We start from the raw sequence: 20,035 nt of genomic DNA on the forward strand, positions 1-20,035 counted from the left end.
TCGCCGATCCCTCCCCTGAGACTCCGCCTCCTCCCTGGCCTGAGTCTCTAGCTCAATCTCCCTCTTCCGGGCATTTGCCTAATGCTCAGCAAATTTCCGGTACGAGGAGTTCGCCGCGAACTCCCGAATGTCTCGCCTCAAGATACTCAGATATCGGCTCATACGTGCCTGCTCGGTGGACACGTGCTCAAGGAGAACATCGCCCTCTCATGGAACATCCTGGTAATCGCTGTAACCGACTCAGTACCCTGCTTGAGGGTCAAAAACTCCTGGGCCAAACGCTCCCTCTCCACCTGGGGAACGTACTTATCTCGGAACATGGCAGTGAACCTCTCCCAGGTCACTGCCGCAAGCTCAGCAGGCGTAAAGTGCGTCGTCACAAACTTCCACCAATTCTTCGCTCCCAAGCGAAGTTGGTTCAACGCGAACTGAACCTTCAAATGCTCAGGAGATGAGCAAGTGAAGAAACACCCATCTATGTCAGAAATCCACCTCATAGCTGCCACTGGGTCCTGGTTCCCATCGAACTCCGGTGGTTTTGTGTTGCTGAACTCCCGGAACAGCAACACATCACCACCTTGCGGCCTCGCGGCAGCAATAGCTGCGGTGGCCGCTGCAACAACAGCCTCAGAAAGAGCGGCATAACGCTCGTCAAAAGTCTCAATCAGCGTGGTCTTAATAGACCCGGGCATCTCTGGTATCTCTGCCCTGATGGCCGCAGCCACCTCCTCGTGGATGATCCGACGGATCTCCTCATCACTGGTATCACTGCTCTCAGGCATCAAACGTGTCCTCACCATGATCTACATCTGAAATACAACATACGATAAATTAGATTCCATTCAAGCATACTCACACTCGACAACTCATCCCTCCTTGATCCTTGGTATTCCAAATATTCTTACTTGGGCTGTACACCGCTCCGGTACTTTCAGTAGTACGGGCCCAATACTACTGTCCGCACCGTATCAGAATACACTCCAAGTCCTCCTCTTCGGGTCTCAATTTCCAAGTACTCTATCATTCATAGGCCACTCTCTAAAAGATCTCTCATAAGCCCCTCGCTACTACCTATTCACTCTCAAGCATCTCATAGCAGCTCACCTCTTCCTAGGCTAAGGGATCACAAATCAGGCCACTCTAGTCCTAATAGGAATACCTAGCCTACTCTAGCATGCGAATACATCATATCAATATCAATATCACATAACATGAGGGTATTTTGGGAAATCACTGTTCGGGCGCGGACTGATCGTACACACACTCTGCTCTGCGTTTTTCCAAAATCTTTTACTCTTTTTGAAAATACTTCTCAAATCCTCAGTTTGAGTTCAAATACGCCCGAAGGTGTACTCAAATCCCTCAAACCAAGGCTCTGATACCAATTTGTAACACCGTGAGTTTCAAAATAATTTTTCGCATAATATAAAAACATTTTCATTTAATTTTCATAAAACATCAAGTTTGAAACTCCAATCCATATCATACAAAATCCCAAGATCACATATCGTAAAAATCCCATGCGTGTGTACAGATCAAGCCGGCGCCTTCCCACGGTCATCACTAGTACCTGAAACAAACAACACTAACACTATAAGCACAAAGCTTAGTGAGTTCCCCAAAATACCACACATAACACATATTAGCCACTCGAGGCTATAACTCTGTGGGTCCGTAGACCCTGCTCTGTGAACCCACTGGTTCTAACTCTGGGAACCTTCCGGTTTCAACTCTATAATCATGCACAACATAAATCACATAGAAATGATGCAGTACAACACATAACAGACATCTAGCATACAAATACTCTATCACATAACTCTGATTACCTACTCAAGGTAAAGTATAGTGAGAAGACTCACCTCGTATATCTCGATAACTCACGAATCCTGGAAATCACTCGTGCTCGATCCTCCGAGCTATAATCCTCCTATAACATCATATATCTCTAATTAACACTTTTACCACTAAGGTTGACTACCCCTATCAAGTCACCACTGGTCAACAGTCAACGGTCAACTTTGACCGGACTCGGCGAGTGCACTAGGGCGACTCGGCGAGTCTATACGTGTTCACTGACTCTCTAGGATCCTCCCCTGCATGTCGAGTACACCCCCAACTCGACGAGTCCCACCTGGCATGAATCGCGGGGCCACCACGACTCAACTCGCCGAGTCTCAAGAACAACTCGGCGAGTTCCAACTCGACTCAGTCCACCTGTCAACCCTCTCTAACTCTCCCTGACTCACTGAGTCAACCCTTAACTCGGCAAGACCACTCGCTGAGTGGTCAAGGACAATCTTCATGATACTCGCCGAGTCTGTTCTTCGGACTTGGCGAGTCCATGCCATGCATCAACTCAATCTCGCTTCTGAGGTCAGATCCGCTCCATCAACTCATAGATCTGGCCCTCCTAAGCACATTCATCACGTAAAGTCACAGTCTTGGCTACCATGCAACGCCTACAAGGCTTCTTTTGAAGAAATGATCTCTAAAATGGCAACCTAAGTCTCCAACCCAAAAGGAAGGTCATAAAGCATGACATTTGGGACTCTCTGGACCTACTAAGGTCCAGATCTAGGTACCATATCCCCATGGGACCTCTCATACTCCAAATACAAGGCAAACAAGGCATGAAGAAACCCTAGATTTGACCATATCAACAAAAATACGAGAATAAGCTCTGAATGATACCTCAAGAAGCTTCCTCTGACGAAATGGAAGTAGATCCAAGCTCCCCAACTCTCCTAGCTTGATTTTCCCCTTCCTTTCTTGCAAATACACACAAAATTGGTGAATAATGGCCTCTTTTCTTACTCACAAGAACCCTCAGCTGATTGGGTGCTCTCAAGGTCAAGGTAGCCGTAATGAAGGGCCATAAGGTCCTTTAAATAGGGCTTAGGACCGGGAAATTAGGGTTTCATTAAACAGCGCGGACTCGCCGAGTTCAGGCGCGAACCCGCGTCCAGAACCGCGATCCTACTCGGCGAGTGTGAGCTCCAACTCGCCGAGTCCCCTCACAAAACACCAAAAATATATGAATAAAAGATACCTGGAAATCCGGGCTGTTACAGATGCAGACCTTCGAGGTTGTGGACTAGACAGGAAAAGCACCACTGGAGGCTGGCAATTCCTTGACGGGAAGTTGGTTAGCTGGCAATCAAAGAAACAGACTTGTGTATCTTTGTCTACCGCTGAAGCAGAATACATCGCAACTGCCTCCTGTACATCTCAAGTGATTTGGATCCAAAGCCAACTCCGGGACTATGGACTCAATATGAAAAAGATCCCATTATATTGCGACTCTGAAAGTGCAATTAGGATCTGTCATAACCCAGTGCAACATTCCAAGACTAAGCACATCGCACTGAGGTATCACTTCATTAAGGATCATGTGGAAGATGGGAACATCGAAATTCATTTTGTTCGAACCACTGATCAACTGGCTGACATCTTCACCAAAGCTCTTCCTGAAGCATCTTTTAACAAAATTCTACAAGGGCTTGGAATGATGGAATCGGAGTCAGTACCAAAAATTACCTCTCAAGATCAAAAGCAAGAAGCGATATGGACCGAACGTTCGGGTTCGGGTCTCTTGTATGCCGAAATAGACCGAACGCTCGGGTTCGGGTCTTGATCTGGTATACCGAAATGAACCGAACGCTCGGGTTCGGTTGAATCATCTGATCTTCGCCTATCACTCAAAGGTGGTTTTCTTGGTTGTAAATCTTTTGTATTATTTTTCCAAACTTCATTTATCTTATTGTCAAAGTTCTTTTTTTTTTTAAACTTATTTTTTCGGGAAACCGAAATGGACCGAACGTTCGGGTTCGGTTCCAAAATTTTTCTCACACGAAATAGACCGAACGCTCGGGTTCGGTTCCAAAGTTTTCTCAACCGAAATAAACCGAATGCTCGGGTTCGGTTCCAACATTTTTTTGTATAATTTTTTTTATGTCTTAATTTTTTTTTATCAAAAATTCCAAAAACCAATTTTTTTTTATTTATTTATGTCCCATTCAATTCGTAAATTCAAAAATTCCAAAAATATTTTTTTGACTCTTTTTTTATTTTTAAGTCTCGTTTTGGGTAAATTATTTCACTAGCTAAGTGTCCCTAGAAGCATGCTGCTGTATGTGTCCAAAGCCTCATCTGATTCTGAATAATAGCCTTACTGACTTGGTACAAACAAACCTTGTCTTCCCAATTAGGCTCTCATCATTATTCTAATCATGAGCTACCTAACTCTCTTCTCACATGAGATAAGAGTTGTCTGCTCAGTCCCTATCTTATAGCAGGGGTACTTTGGTTTCTTTACACCACCTACATTACTTTTCTCCATCTCAATCGTTTCACAAACGTAACCCTTGAGACTCTCAGACATTACCACTGAGGTTTATGGTTGCACAATTTCTGTGTTCATGATCTTAGCTTCGTGTCACTACGTGCTAAGTGAAACCCAAAATTCAATACCTATTATGCATTGACGGTGAACAATTAATTTGCTCTAGCTTTCACTAACGAATTGACGAACTTATCCATGGGAGTACAACATGAAATCTCTATTTTTCTTTTGAGTGATTCCTATGAAATTGTTAAATCCAATAACATTTCTTCCCTTGGGATCCAGTTTCAATTTTTTTTGAGATTTCACACATATATTAGTTTACCTTGCCAATTAAATTATCTTCAACCTACTTGTTCAACAGACTACATTGGTCTCACAAGTACTTCGTTCGATTTCTATGTTATATCAAGATTAGGAATTCTGAATCGAAGCGAAAGCCACCCTCATAAGCCTAATTAAAAGAGGCCTTTCAACACTTCTTAATAAGTGTTTGATCGTTATTCAACGGGAAACCACACAAACACTTTAAAGTCTCTCTTAACTTTGAAGGAAGAGATTCGTGCCCGGGATCCACTGTTTCGTGTCTTTATTGACATCACATAATCCCTCAAGAGTGTTGCTTTATTTCTTTTTCTTTTACACACTTAGCACGAAAATCTTTTTGATTTTCCAAAATTCTGGTTTCATTAATTCTAAGGAATTTTACTTGGGTTGGCTGTTATCAAAAGTTGTGGTTAATATTGATCCACGTGGGGATTTAATTTTAAAGATGTCGTTTCATTCTAAAGGGATAAGATGACGAAATGATTTCAAACGGTGCGAGTCCAATCGATTTGATTTCAAACGGCGCAACAAGGAAACGCGTGCGAATAGGAACCGTTTCATCTCCAAACGGCGCCTGATGGGAAGGCGTGTAATTAGGGCCTGACATTCTCTCTCATGCGTGATCATTGGAAACCCCAACTGTCACGCGTCAGTCACCTCCGAAAAACCCTTCGTTTTTCAATCGAAGATTTGGGAAGATTTTTCTCTCTCCTTTACCCACAGTATAAAAGACAATGTGATCCACAATTTACCTCTTTATTGCAACTAAATTCCCAGAGCGCAAGAAATCCTTAAACCTTTACTGTTCATCATCTCTCCCACTTTCATTCAACAATGGCGGATTCTTCATCAGTTCAAGCAACCTCTCACATCTTGCCCATTCGCCCACAGCAGAGTTTGATCATTGATCTCACTCCCCAGGTGTACGATGCGTTCATGTATCCCATTATCGAATGCCTGAAGTACTCCTCCATCGCTCCTGCTCTTACCAGGGCTGAAGCTGTTCCAATGGAGTTCCTGTAACAAATTTTCGCCATAGCACACTACGACAAGGTCGTCGACAGGATTTTCTTCGATGTCTTTGAGCACAAGGTGTCGATTTCAAAGCAGAGGTTTTGCTCGTTGTTAGGGTTTGACGCTGATTCTTCGAGGGTTAATCCGGAAACTATTCCTATGGGTCATCTGTTCAACATGTTCTACAACATGGGGTACACTGAGGTGCTCACTACTGTCACAAAATTCAAAAAGTCGTGCCTGCCCCCACAGTGGAATGGGATGTTCACTGTTCTTTTCAAGGCCTTATCAGAAAGAAGTGCTGGATCCGATGGGGCTAGTCGTCTGTTCCTCTCCATCATGTATGGGATCTATAATGGCATCAACATGGACTACGGTTCAGTCCTATGGCAACAACTTATCCAGAGTCTCTCTTCGACCTCCCGACACTCAGAGATCTCATATGCCCGGTTCTGGACTATTGTCACGAAATGGGTGATGGACAAGTACCACGTCCCCATTGTCACTGGTGCTCCAATATCTTCGATTGGTACTTTCCATACCACGAAGATCATTGTGTCGGATGCTTCGAAATTTCCCTTCAACGGGTCTATCCCGGAAACGATGTATGGTGATGTTCCGGCTGACAGCAGGATTATCAGAACGTACAAAGAGTTCAAACGTTCTAGTCCGAGGGATCTTACTCCAGAGATGCTGAAATCAATCCATGATGCTGACAAGCCTGCTGCTAGAGGCAAGAAGGCTGACAAGGGAAAACAGGTGGCAAAGGGGGCGAAAGGCCCATCTCCCAAGAAGAGGAAAAATACCAGAGTTGCTCAATCTCCACCGCAGAAGAGGAGAAAAACCCAACCGCGACGAAAGTTGATTATCGCTTCATCCTCAAGCGAATCTGAGGATGAGGGTTCTGATTCGGATGGATCTCAACGTGGCAACACTCCACCACGTTCGCCTACCCCAAAGATACATATTTCTACTTCTCCTATCTCTTCTCCACCCGTTACAATTCCTATTTCTATTCCCCCCATAACTTCCACCACTCAAATACCACCTACTTGTATCCCAATACCACCACCAATCTTTACCGAAACAACCACCACCACCACCACTGCAGATGTTAGAACCAACGTATCTGATACGGGGGTTCATACTGATGCACCAAAATCCATCTCAGCACCTGAACCCACACCAACAACTGAACACACCACCCAACCCGAACCTACCTTTACTACCGAACCTACAGTTTCACTACCACCATCTTCTCCTGTTCACGCATCAGAGGAAGAAGAACCACTCCTTGGCGGGGAGAATATGACTTTTGACTCGGTCTATTATAGTCCGTTTCAAGTACACAGTGATGACGATGACGACGCTCCTGTCACCAAAAGGCATCTCAAGGAGCTACATGACAAAATCGACTCGCTCATCGCCTCCTCTTCTACTTCTCAGTCATCCATATCTGAAGCTGCAATTCAGAAAATTGTTGAGGCTTTTTCCAAAGCTCATCAAGTTTCTCTTGATTCCGCCACTGCCGCCATCGATGCCTCAACCAAAGCCTGTCAGGCTGCGACCGAAAAAGTCAATAAACTATTCACTAATGCCTCTTCCCTGTTGAAATTTATACAGGAAAGTGCTGAAGCCACCAAGACTACGCTGGAACCCATCATCAACCAGTTGGCTACATTAGTCGCTTCTGAGCTGAAGTCGTTCTCTTCTCTCAGACAGTCTATTTCGGACGATAACTTAGCTTTCAGAACCACCATTGAGGAGCGTCTCTCCAAGCTTGAAGAAGACTTAGCTGCCGAGAACTCTCTCATGGATGCTCTCGCAAGGAAGACTACCGCTCTGAAGGTCAAGAGTACTCAACTCTCCAACTGTCAACAGGAGATTGACTCTCTTCGATCTGAAAGAGAGGTGGTTAAATCATGTGTTTCGGATGTCCACTCTGCTATTTCCAACATCCTTGAAGCACATGACCCAATCATCAATTATTCAGTACGCCGTACCCTTGCAGAGAAGCTCGCTCCCGCCCTTTCTCTACTCAGCAAAATTGAGGGGCTCCTTGATTTTGTGTCCATTCCGAAACAAGGGGGAGAAAAAGAACAAGTGTCTCAACCACCTCCTACTTCAACAGCAACACACACCACCGAACCTCCTCTAGTAGGCCAAGCCTCCGGTTCTGGTGTGAAAGACAAAGGCAAAAATATTGCTGAGGAGAGTGATGATGATGATAAAGAGACGATTGCCAACATTCTGAAGTGGCAAAGTCGAAACAATGAGGCTGACATTAATGCTCGTGTGGCTAGAGAGGCTGAAGAAGCCGAAAGAAGACAGAAAGAAGCCCACGACCTTCTTGAGAGCAGGAAAACTCTTTTTCCTCTATGGACTCTTGAGAGGCTGATTAAAGAAGCCATTGACACACCGAGTATCTTGTGGCTAGAACCAGTGATCTCTTTAGATCATTCTAACACTGTCGACTCATAGTTCGACATGCCACTGACCCGAAAGGCGTTCGTTTTTCATGCCTTTGACAACATTGCAGAGTTCCCTCATCCTCATCCACAGGTTGATCGGGACTTAATCGAATTTTATCTGAAGGCCGCTCAACCCCAATACCAGACTTGGAGCGCTAAGAAAATTGTCAATGTTCGGGTCCTGAAGCCGTACAGGGAAGGAAACTTCACCAACGTTCGGTTCATGGTACTAAGGGGATCTGCCAAAGCCGAACATGCCATCTCACTTGCAGATCTTCCCAACCTTAATCCCCATGATTGGATTATCTTGCACAACATCCTTCTGACAAACGAAGCTGAATATGGTCCGATCATCGACCATTTTAAGAGGATGCTTGTATGCTATATCATGGAAGTTGCTTTGATGGATCAGGAGATTGCGAGCGTATTTAAGAAGAAGCCTACCATATCTCCTGTTGGCTCTGCCAGTGATCTCAACATAATGCAGATGGGGAAGATTGACCCAAAGAGAAACTCCGTCATGTTTACCAGGAACGAAGGACATAAATGCCTTTTCACCTTGGCAGACAAACATCTCTACACCACTGCATGTTTGGAACACGTTTTAGGGATCATCCATCGATGCAAGCAGAACACAGCGGATGATATCAAGTACTTTGATGATATGATTCAATGGTACATTCAGTTCAGACAGACTATCCTTGCTCTTATCACACGTCTGTTTGATACCGTAAAGAAGGCTCCCGCTGCTGGCCCAAGCAAGAAGAAGAAGTAGTCTCGCTCCAATTTGACGCAAAGGGGGAGATTGTTGGGTCGTATTTTGTGTTGCGTCTATTGGGCTCGTTAGTTAGTCTAATATGTCTCTCCGGTATGGGCTTGTCCATCCGTGAGTTTTGTAGGGTTTAGTATATATAGATGTTTGCATGCATCTTAGAACAAGAGAACGATCAGTAACGTTTAGAGGTTTATTTTGTTCAGCAAAGTTATCGTTCTTGTTTTTGTAACCCTAAGTATCCTCTACAGCGAAAGTTCTTAGTCGAGCTCTGCTGAGGATTGAGAAATCTAATCATTCGACACATCTTGATTCATTCTTGGGTTATTTACTGTTTATATATTCATCGCTTACCTGTTACATAGATCTAATCGATCATCAAGTTAATTAATAACTTATCATACAATATGTCCCATAAACCCAAATCGAAAAGCAAATTGCTTGGTCGAACGAAATTCTAAAAAAACAATCTAACTTTGCTCTCTCATAATTCTCCTAGTGAGGATGACTATTCCTCATGCACCCCTTTCGCCGAATCAAAATGAAATCATCATTTTCAATGTATTTTACGTAGGTTTAACGTCTATTCATGGACTCAAAGAACCAAACTATGTTTTAGGGTTAAAGCTACAAACTATAGCAGTGTAGCCACAAATTTTAACAAGCACATGCATAAAACTTATAATTTCAATCTATATAACATGTCCCTTTTCTTTACAAAATAAGGTCAAGGATGTGATCTAAAATGAAGTTGATAGAATTAAAATTTCTATATATATTAGAAGCTTAACCTAGAAAGATGGGAAATTATCATGGTCATTGGAAGAGAGCTTTGAGATTGTAAGTTCCTCTACTTGCTTCTTTGTTCCACATTTCATGGGCCATTTCTTCATAAACTCTTTCAGTGAAATGATAAGAGTCCCAAAACACATACTCTTTAGGATTCTCGCACACTTCAAATTCTTTCACCGGCCTCCTCCCACCACAGCTAAACGTTCCTCTAAACCGCCCTGTCCCACAACACGCAGCTTTCCCTTCCTTGTAACCTAAACATAAGACATAATTTTGTCAATCACATCTCTCTTTAATTAAAATAATCTTTAACACACAATGTTGCACATATATACCGTATATGGATGGATGTTTTATTCTATGGTTGATATTGCTACTGAAGTCGTATAGTGAATATCTGAATCCATGCAGTTGTTTTGCTAATCTTTTTAGCAACTTTGCAAGCTCTTGGTTATGTAGTTTTGCTAGCAATGAAGCCTCCTTTACACACCCAAGGGATTCACTTAATGGATTAAGAAGTATCCTCATCCCTGGACTACAACCCAATGGACCCAAATTCAGAAACCCAAATTTTCTGCCTCCTCTTTTGTGTAACTCCTGTCCAAATTGTTAATGTCAAATCTTGAAAATACTCCATTATTGTGTATTAAAGAGTTGATATACATATACATGCTTACTTTTATAGCGGTTGTTAAATTGCCAAGAACAATTTTTACAAGGAGGGAGTTGGAGTATGTTGACGTGAAATTAGTGGAGTTGGTAATCAAGTATGGGCTTGCGTAATCGTTTGTTCCAATGCTAAACAAATAGACAGCTTTTGACAATGTGTCACTAGCCTCAATGTTCCCATAAATCTTTCTCAATCGATTCACCACCTTCTTGTGATTGCTTAACTGGGTTTGAAGACTGATTACCTGTCAACAATAAAAAATCATATCTTTTTTAAATATTTTTTAAAGACTTTGATGAAAGTGACACAATGAATGACATGATGCTTTAGTTCTATATTTACAAAATCACATGTATCCATCATCTATTAGTGCTACTATAGCACTAAGAGTTGAAAAATAGGACCATTACCGACCTCTAGCTACTTGTGTTATTAAAATTGGAGTTTAGCCTGAAACATATGTTGGACCTATCAGTTTTGTCCCTGCAACTTTCCTACCCACACACCACATGCATTCTTCCACTTGATAAACCAAAAAAAAAAGTTTCTTGATACTTTTTGTTCACACCTTTGTTTCTATAATTTCAAAATCTTTTTCTGATAAGCATTAACTATTAGAAAAAGATTATTGGCACACAGGAATCTGTTTACAGTTAACAAAGTGGATTTCCTAAAGATATGGGTACCCATATACCCTATTTACTATTATTTCCATTAATTAAAAAAAGCTGGATTAATTAAATCTTTAATAGATGTGGTTTTCCACAATCGAACTTGGTTGACTATTCTATCTTCCATGTGAACTGCACTCTGACCATGTGATTTTGTAGATTCAATTTCTGAAATTAATTAATTGTAGTTTATGTTGGTAAATTTGGCAAAGGTGGGGGGTCAACTTCAGAAAGTGATTTGGTTGGTATTACACCCAACACAATGAGTGGTCTAAAATGTTCACTTACCAGTTAAAAAGGCAAATCTTCAAACTACTTTCCTTTTTCCATCATGGAACCATAAAAAAAATCTAAAAATTGATCATCTTTTTAATCTCAAGAACTTAAAATAATATATAATTTGTGATAATAGCGAAGATAACTGCATAAAATCTGCTCCGGAAATCTTACAATAACTAAAGCTTTGTTTGAATATGCTTTAAAGTTATGTTTGTTGAATATGATATTACTTGTTGTTTCTGCACTAAAAAATAATTACGTACCGATCCCTGAAACGTTTCAACAAGAGCACCTGCTCCTGCGGATGCAAAGTTGGCTCCGATCTTGTAATACCTCCGGCTGTCAGGCTCCATATACGGCGGAATCAAGGGCAACTTGGCGTACTTCACTTTTTCATGATTATGGAAAATAGTAGTTATGATTAAGAAACGGAATCTGGGAAGTTAGATATGAAAGTGCAGATAATAGAAAACAAAAAGACTTACAGATGAAATCAGGAATGATACGGCCGTCGGAGAAGCGACCGGTGGGGAAGCGGAAGAATGTTTCGCCGTATGGAGGAAAATTAGACTGGTCGAGAGTGGTGGTGTTAATGTAGTTGTTATTTCCAGGATCGAAGAACGAGTCTCCGAAGACGAAGAGCGCAGCAGCGGCATGTTTTTGGGATTCGATTGATCGAGATGCGAGGAGAAAGAAGATGAAGAAGAAGCAAAGTAAGAATGGTGGTGCCATTAGAAATAAAGGTGGCTTGATGGAGGAGATTGTTTACATCTAATTGCAGACAAATGGTGCTGACTAATGGAAACTTTTCAACTTCTATTTTCGGTCTGCAACGACCATGTACGGCGGTGCCATGTGGATCGGCCCGCTTTCCTTTTTCTCTAATATCTTTAATACACCGGATATTCACAAAAATAGATGTATACTATGTACAAAAAAAAAAAATAAAAAAATAATGTTTGAAAACCAATAATACAAAATCCGTTTCTTAGGTCATTTGTTTTTTAGTTGTATTTAATAATACCGTTTTTTTTTTCTTTGTTCATATTATTCAAACGGGTAATTATATCATTTAAGATATTATAGTAGACATGGTGTTATCATATAAGATATTGTAATAGACATTAAGTTAGCAATGAATAAATTATGTCATATTAAAGGTTGCTGACATAAAAGATTTGATACCATTTTATCGGTTGTAATCTATATCATTATAATAAGAACATAAAAAAAATCAGATGATCTTTTGAATACAATTAAAAGATAAATAATCTGTTAAAAACAATTAAAAACTATAAAATATAATAATTATTGATTGATATTTTATGAAAAAAAAAATTATAAAAATAATAACCTTTTAGTTTACTAGACCATCATCATGTATTTCATATTATTTCTAACTAATTTTGTCATAATAAAATAATGAAAAGCTACATTATTTCTTACTAATTTTATATCATAATAAAATAATGAAAAGATACATTATAAAATTCAAATTTCGAACTTGCATTTTATATTTTGGAATCTGGACAAGAAAAACCATCTACTCATAAATTTCGAGCACAGTTCGAAAATCCGATTAATAAATTACAAAAATTTAATCAGTGTTTTGTGTTTTACTAAAATATCACAATGAGTTAAAGAACATAACAAATGAGAAGTGGACATGATAGATAGACATAAAATATGACATTTGGTCAAAAAAAATTAATGACATTAAACATTTCAAAAATAGATAAAGAGAGTTGCATATTATGATATTGATGACCTAAATACATTTGATAAAAAGAAGCCTAAGATGCTAAAAAAACAAAAAAAACGTTACTTGATTTTGAAAGGAGGCAAAACATGAAAGTGTTTCATGGTTATGTCAATAAGAAAATGAATATCCAATAAGTGAAATCATCATGGTAGATGACACCTAGGTCTTTAAGATCTTGTTTGTTTTTTAAGAGGTAAAATATTTGTAATTTTTTTCACATCCGCAGAAGGAGATGTGTAGCAAAAATTTACATTCCACAAAAAAGGTTGTTTGAATAATTTTTGGTGCATAAATGATATAAACCACAATGATCATATACAATATCAATCAAACAAACAAAATGTGCATACAACCATTAACCATAATGACAAATGTAGTGGTGGTGGCGACAGAGGTTATGGTGTTAGCGAAGGTTGTGTGAATGGTGGTGACGGTGTGGCGGAGGTGGTAGTGGAAAAAGAAATATCATATTAGGGATTTAACTTAGAAGATGTTTTCAAAAACCAGAAACTACTTTTTTGTCTTTTGGAAAAATGACACATACCTTTTTATGTCTGCAACGTTCTAAAAAAACAAACAATATTTTTCGTTAATGTCTGCCCACTAGTAGACATAAAAGTTCATCAAAACAATTTTATAAAAAACAACCTAACACATGACCCTCAGTTAGTTAAAGACAATTTATTTTCCTGATTTTCGTTGCTTTTCGAGGAACCTCACAATAATATGCCGATTCACACTACTGCATATTTTAGATTCTTTTTTGCCATATGAATATCTTGGATTGTCCCTTGTCCAATGATGAGATCAAAAAAGAAGTATGGGAATGCGATTGTAGTAAATTCTCCGTTGTAACGTATGTTTTCCAAGTATAAGTATTTTGGCATTTAAATTTTATTTAAGCATGAGATGTAGGGTTTTCGGCATGCCACATCGCTAACATTAGTGTGCCGCGATGCGGCCTTGTCAATTAAGTAACGATGTAGTTAAATATGTATCGCAACACGGTGGCAGACGAAGAGTTAAAAAACCTAGGTCTCAGGCCTTGGGCCCTATTTAAGGGTGATAACTTTTAGGGTTTTGTGCATTCTCCAGAGATCAAACCCTAGCCCCCTTGAGTGTACTTGGTGCTTTTTGGTGGAGATTCTTGAGAAAGAAAGTATATAGAGTGAAGATCCTCAAGTTGTGCATCATTCTCCTCAGTTCTAGACCTTTGTAAGTATCAAAGATCCTTACCTTCCTAAATTCCATGCATAGACCTAGGTTTTGATGGTGTTTTGGTTACCTTTGGCCCCTTATCTTAAGATTTCTTAGAGTTTGGGAGCTCTAGATGATTGTTGTTGTCCTAGACTCATTTCTGGATAAAGCATGAAATTTATCCATGTAAAGCCTTTAGGTCTTTTTGGGCCACTTTAAGAGTTAGGGTTTAAGTTTATTACTTAGGTTAGTTGAAAATAGATAAAGCATTAAATTTATCCATCAAGTCCCTTAGTAGAGTCAGATATGAATATTTGACCTCTGCTTGGTTTTGATGGCGCTGTAGCTGGTTCTGGGTGATCTCGAGTGTCTTGATTTCAACTCCTTTATTCAGTATGCGTTTAGGTAAGTAGACTAGTTAAGTTGGTTACCTATTATTATGGTTTGCTTTTTTGTCTGTCTGTTATATATGTTGACATATCTTTTGATGAGTTGAGGGCGGTCGAACTATGTTTTGCAGGCCAATACACTCAAGAGATACCAACTTTGTGCTGAAGGCAGGAGCGGACCTACTATATGCTGAAGGTTGGGGCAAACCAAATTTGTGTTGAAGGCCATTACTTGTATGCTTTGTATATTGTTGTGTATGGTATTTTTGGGAACTCATTAAGCTTTGTGCTTACAGTTGTGGATTAAAATGTCTTCAAGTACTTCTAAGGATCGTGGAAAGGCGAAGATGTGATTGTGCACATACATCAACAATTTATGTTTTAAGATTCCACTATGTTTTACCTTATTACTTTGATTTTGGATTTTGGTTTGCGAACAATGGTTTTATTTTGATTATCACTTATGAAAAATGGGTATTTATCTTGATTTATAAAAATAAAAAAATTATTGTGAAAATTGGGACGTTACACCTAGACAAATATATTGTGATAGTTTTTTTTCTCATGGAAGAAGAAGTGGTATGAATTTAAGGAATCTAAATCCTCTGTTGTTATCCCGCGTGGATGAAATGAATCGTTCTTCACCTTGATTCAAAAATTCCAAGATACGTTATTGTAATACCAAAAATTTTGTATACTTAAGATAAACAGATTTGCAATTTGTAACCCGATAAAGAAAAGAAATGGTGTATGAAACAATATTTGTGTAACGTCCCGTCTCTGGTATGTTGTTTTCATGTTTATTTATTTAGAAGTTTTCCAGAGGGACTTGGCGAGTCTATAGCCCGACTCGTCGAGTAGAGACGAGATTTCGAGCACGTGTAAGTCGGCGACTCGACGAGTCCATATTTGGGACTTGGTGAGTCCGCCTGTTTGGAAGAAACCCTAAATCCCCGGGTTTGCTCACTATTTAAGCAATGATATGTGCCCCAAACTCGCCTCATTCACCCTCAGAGAGTCTGTGAGCAACCCTAAACCATTCCTTGTTTGATTAAAGTGTTTTGTGTGGATTCTTGAAGGTTTGAAGAAGAAAAAGAAGAAAGGACCAAAAAGAAGAGGTGTAGAGCAAAGATCCAAGGTCAAAATCAGAGTTCATTGAGGTATTTCTCGGAATCATTCTGTTTTGTGCTTAAAACCTCCATTGGAACACCTCTAAGGCTAGTTTAATGTATTTCCAAAGCTTTATAGTTGTATGGATGCCTTGATGGGTCGAGATATCCCTAGATCTGTTCATTTAGGAGTTGTAGAGCCCTGATCTATTGCCTTTTTGAAGTTGCTTTGCATGAGAACCCTAGATCTAGCCTTTATTATGCTTTTTGAGCCTTTTAATCTTCATGGATGCTTATGGGCACGTAAAGATAGAATCTTTACATGTTAATCGAGCCTAAGGAGCCCAGATCTACAAGTTATATGCACTGGATTCAAGCAGAATCGAGTTTATAGTAACTGCATGCATGCGACTCAGCGAGTCGTTCTTCGGACTCGGCGAGTCGAGCCGCGAGTCCTCGATTTTTCCCCCTTTTTGAGTGATTATGAGTGGGGACCAGTGAGTAGTGGAATGGACTCAGTGAGCCGGGGTCAGACTCAGTAATGGAGGGACTCGACGAGTTGTTCATACAACTCGGCGAGTCCAAGGCAATCTTCTTAGTTCAAGAACAACTCGTCGAGTTGTTCATACAACTCGGCAAGTCGGATGCAGATAGCCTGAGTTCTAGAATCGGAAGGAAACTCGTCGAGTTGATGCCATACTCGACGAGTAGCATCGAACAGGGTTGAGAAGTGAAAGTAGGGACTCGGCGAGTTGGCGGCCCAACTCGGCGAGTCAGGTCAACTGTAAGTTGACTTTGACAGGGAGAGTTGACTTTGGTCAGGGGTAAAAGAGTCATTTTACCCCAATACGGTTATTAGTATTTGATTGAGTGTGTTTGTGGAATTGTAGTCGGGGAGATACCGGAGCAGCAACAGATAGCTTCTAGAGCCATACACTCAGCAGCCAGTTTACGAGGTGAGTTCCCTTCCAGTAGGAACGTGTCTAAGGCCACAATGTCGGCCCGTTCAATTAGTAGTAGTTTCCGGACCTCGGTTTGATGCAGTAGTTAGTATGTTTGACACCTTCGTGGCTCAGACAGGTTTGCGTGTTATGTGTTCCGGGTTATGGCCCGAAGCAGTATGCAGTATATGTTGTTGTGTTAGTTGATATGTTTATGTTATGTTATGTTTAGTAGTTCCGGACTTCTGTCTGATGCAGTCAGTTCCAGACTTTGGTCCGATGTAATTAGTTCCGGACTTCGGTCCGATGCAGGAGGCAAGGCCTCAGTAGTTCTGGACTTCGGTCCGATGCAGAGGGCAAGGCCCTGGTTAGTTCCGGACTTCGGTCCGATGCAGTTTCCGGACTTCGGTCCGATGCAGTGGGCAAGGCCCAATAATTGTTATATGTTTGTATGGTATGTGGTAATTTGGGGGAGCTTACTAAGCTTCGTGCTTACAACTTCAGTTTTGGTTTCAAGTACTTCCGCAAGTAAAGGGAAGAGCTCGGGATGATGGCATCGCACACACCACAGCTTCAGTTTTTGTCCTGGGAGATTGTTTTGATACTTAGTTTGATTTGATACAGTTGTATCACGACATTTTATTATGGTTTGAGATATTTGACGTATGGTTTTATGATATGACGTTCAGCATATGATTTTTATTATTATTAAAACAAAATTTTTTTGAGTTGTATTTTGGGATGTTACAATCTGTGATTCAAGGGTATTTCGGTTTTTTATGTTATTTATATGTAAATTCAATTATTATAGTCTTTATTAATTTAATGAGTTTAAAGTTCTATATGTTTAATGAAATGCATATGTTAATATGTAAGGCCCTTGTGTACACTTGAATGAAATTTATGCACATAAGACCCCTTATATGCACTACAATGGAATTAGTGGGTATGAGACCCTTTATTTGCATTTTAGTGGAAATAGTGTACATAAGGTCTAAGTATGTATATTAAGAATTAGTTCAATCATGGCCTTATAACTCAAGACTTGAAATAAATGAGATGTAGCCTTATAAATGAAAGTTGTATCCTACAAAGAAAATTTAGAGAAAATATTCATGAAAAATAGGCTTATAATGAAAAAGACATGGTCATTTGAAATGGTATTTTAAAGACTAAAAGTGGCAAAATAGGTGAACACCCATGTTTATAGGCTAATAACTCAAAATCAGTAAACATTCAGACAAGAGTCGGTTAAAAGAAGTTATAGATCAAGTGGCCATCTTTCCATAGATATAAGCCTCACAAAAATTAGATTTCAAATGAGGAAGTTATAATCATGATAAGTCTATTGAAATCTTTTGTGAAGTACTAAACAAGGAAAGAAAAATAAGGCCTAATAGAGTTTGTATGAATGCATTATGAAGGTCCAAATTTGGAACCACAGGTTAAGTTCTCAGACGAGTCAATTAGTGAGTTTACCAGCACGTGGGACTAATCCTCCCTCGCATCTTAGGCGTGTGAGGGCATGTGGAATGGATATAGCCAATCGAATTTTAACACAAGATAACTAACTCTCTCATCTACAAGCATACATGTGGAACACTACATCGACTATGTATGACACTTATATATATGCATTGTTTTAAGTCATATTAGCTATAATCTTTCATTTCTATGGTTTTAATTTAAGTATTATTGATGATATCAAGAACCATGATCTTTAGGGTTCAGTCATATAATGAAATTAGCCATAGATAATCTCTCAATGATTATGTATTAACTTATCATCATGAAATAGTGATTAATTGAATAAATCACATGAGTTTAGAAATGGGATAATGACTTAAAAGACCAATGAAGTTTACAAATCGTTCAAAATACCCCAATTATCTTTTGATCGTTCAAGAAATAACAACCAAGTACGGCATCATACAAGAAACACCAACAAAGATTGTCTTTTGTTCAAATAACACCGGGTGGTAACCGGTTCTTGTGGGTGAAGTAGGAGTTCGATTAAAAGTTGACGAGTTGGCAAAAAAATTGATGACATGGACGTGGGTGACATGTCATCTTTATTTAAAATGGGATTAGGGCTAAAATGAATAGGAAGTAGGCTTGATAGGAAGGCCACTTTTTCTTCTCCTGCGTTTCTTCCAGTGGTTCATCTTCTTCTTCTTCTTTTGGTTCTTTTGGTCTGTGATGGCTTCAAGCTCAAGCTCCAATATTTGGAAGAACAATAAGGTTTTTGAGGATTCTTACCCTTGTGGTTGTGGGTTCCCCTCGCGTATTTTGAAGTCTCACATCTTGTTTTTTTAAAGGTTTTCTGGTAGAAAGCAAAGGCCACACAGCTTCCTTTTAAAGTTTAATGAACAACACAACGGATGTTTATGCGACTGGTTAACCATTAACCAAAACAGATGTCCCCACTGATAAAATAATTGCAGGGGAAAAATGGTCCAATTTTACATAGTTTTAAGAACAAGTTTAATAGCAGGGGCAAGATGGTCTATTTTTACATAGTTTGAATAACAGGGGCAAAATGGATCGTGAATAAGATGTTTTTTTTTACCTTACCAACAGTTTCTTCATCTCTGAGCTCCCTCAACCCATCCGCGAGGGACCGATTTTTTCGACAGTAATATACATCCCGACATCTATTATTGATCAATTTTTGGAGGTAGGTCTTGAAGACCTTGAAATCCATGTTACATAAGTCTAGATTTGTAACAGATACTTTCTTATGATGGAAGTAAACGAAGGGATTAGAACAAAATACAGTAGACATCAATGGTGAGGGAGTCACCATCTGTTGACATGCTTGTTGCACTCGTCGATAAATCGATTTGACCTCCTGTGAGTGAAAACCCTCGATCGCCAGGTAATTTAGTGAGGGTGGGTGTTTTTAATTCCACGTAATCAACAAAACAAAGCCATGTCATCTTTTATTTTGCTTAACTTCCATTTCCCGGTTAACAAAAGGTTTTAACCCACAGCTGCCGGTTCCTCTTAATTACAAGTGAACAAACTGATAATTTAATTTGGTTTTTTAAACAAAACGACAATTTTATTGGTATTTCTTGAACGATAGAAAGATAATTGGGATATTTTGAACGAGTTGAAAACATAATTGGTCTTTTAAGTCATTTTCCCTTTAGAAATTACACTGATATTTGATGCATAACATTAAAAGTACAAGTTGTGTAATTTGGTAACATGGAGTTTTGAAGCATGTTTATAGAACAATTAGCATATCATTAGTAGAAATTAGCAAGCTAATAAGACATTAGCATGCGTTT

At 39.6% G+C, this 20,035-nt stretch overlaps 1 protein-coding gene across 1 annotated transcript; it reads right to left on the reverse strand.

The window, feature by feature from the left end:
- Nucleotides 1-9,598: 9,598 nt before the first annotated feature.
- Nucleotides 9,599-12,235, reverse strand: LOC145087067 (GDSL esterase/lipase 5-like). Its single transcript, XM_079024971.1, has 5 exons — nucleotides 11,827-12,235; nucleotides 11,605-11,729; nucleotides 10,399-10,635; nucleotides 10,057-10,318; nucleotides 9,599-9,975 (listed from the first exon to the last, which is right to left on the reverse strand). The coding sequence occupies exons 1-5, from the start codon at nucleotides 12,071-12,073 to the stop codon at nucleotides 9,746-9,748; spliced, it is 1,101 nt and encodes a 366-aa protein (XP_078881097.1). The 5' UTR covers nucleotides 12,074-12,235; the 3' UTR covers nucleotides 9,599-9,745.
- Nucleotides 12,236-20,035: the final 7,800 nt, after the last annotated feature.

This window comes from Lactuca serriola, chromosome 1 (genome assembly GCF_051521515.1).
Source record: "Lactuca serriola cultivar US96UC23 chromosome 1, Lser_US96UC23_V15, whole genome shotgun sequence".
NCBI classification, from domain to species: Eukaryota; Viridiplantae; Streptophyta; class Magnoliopsida; order Asterales; family Asteraceae; genus Lactuca; species Lactuca serriola.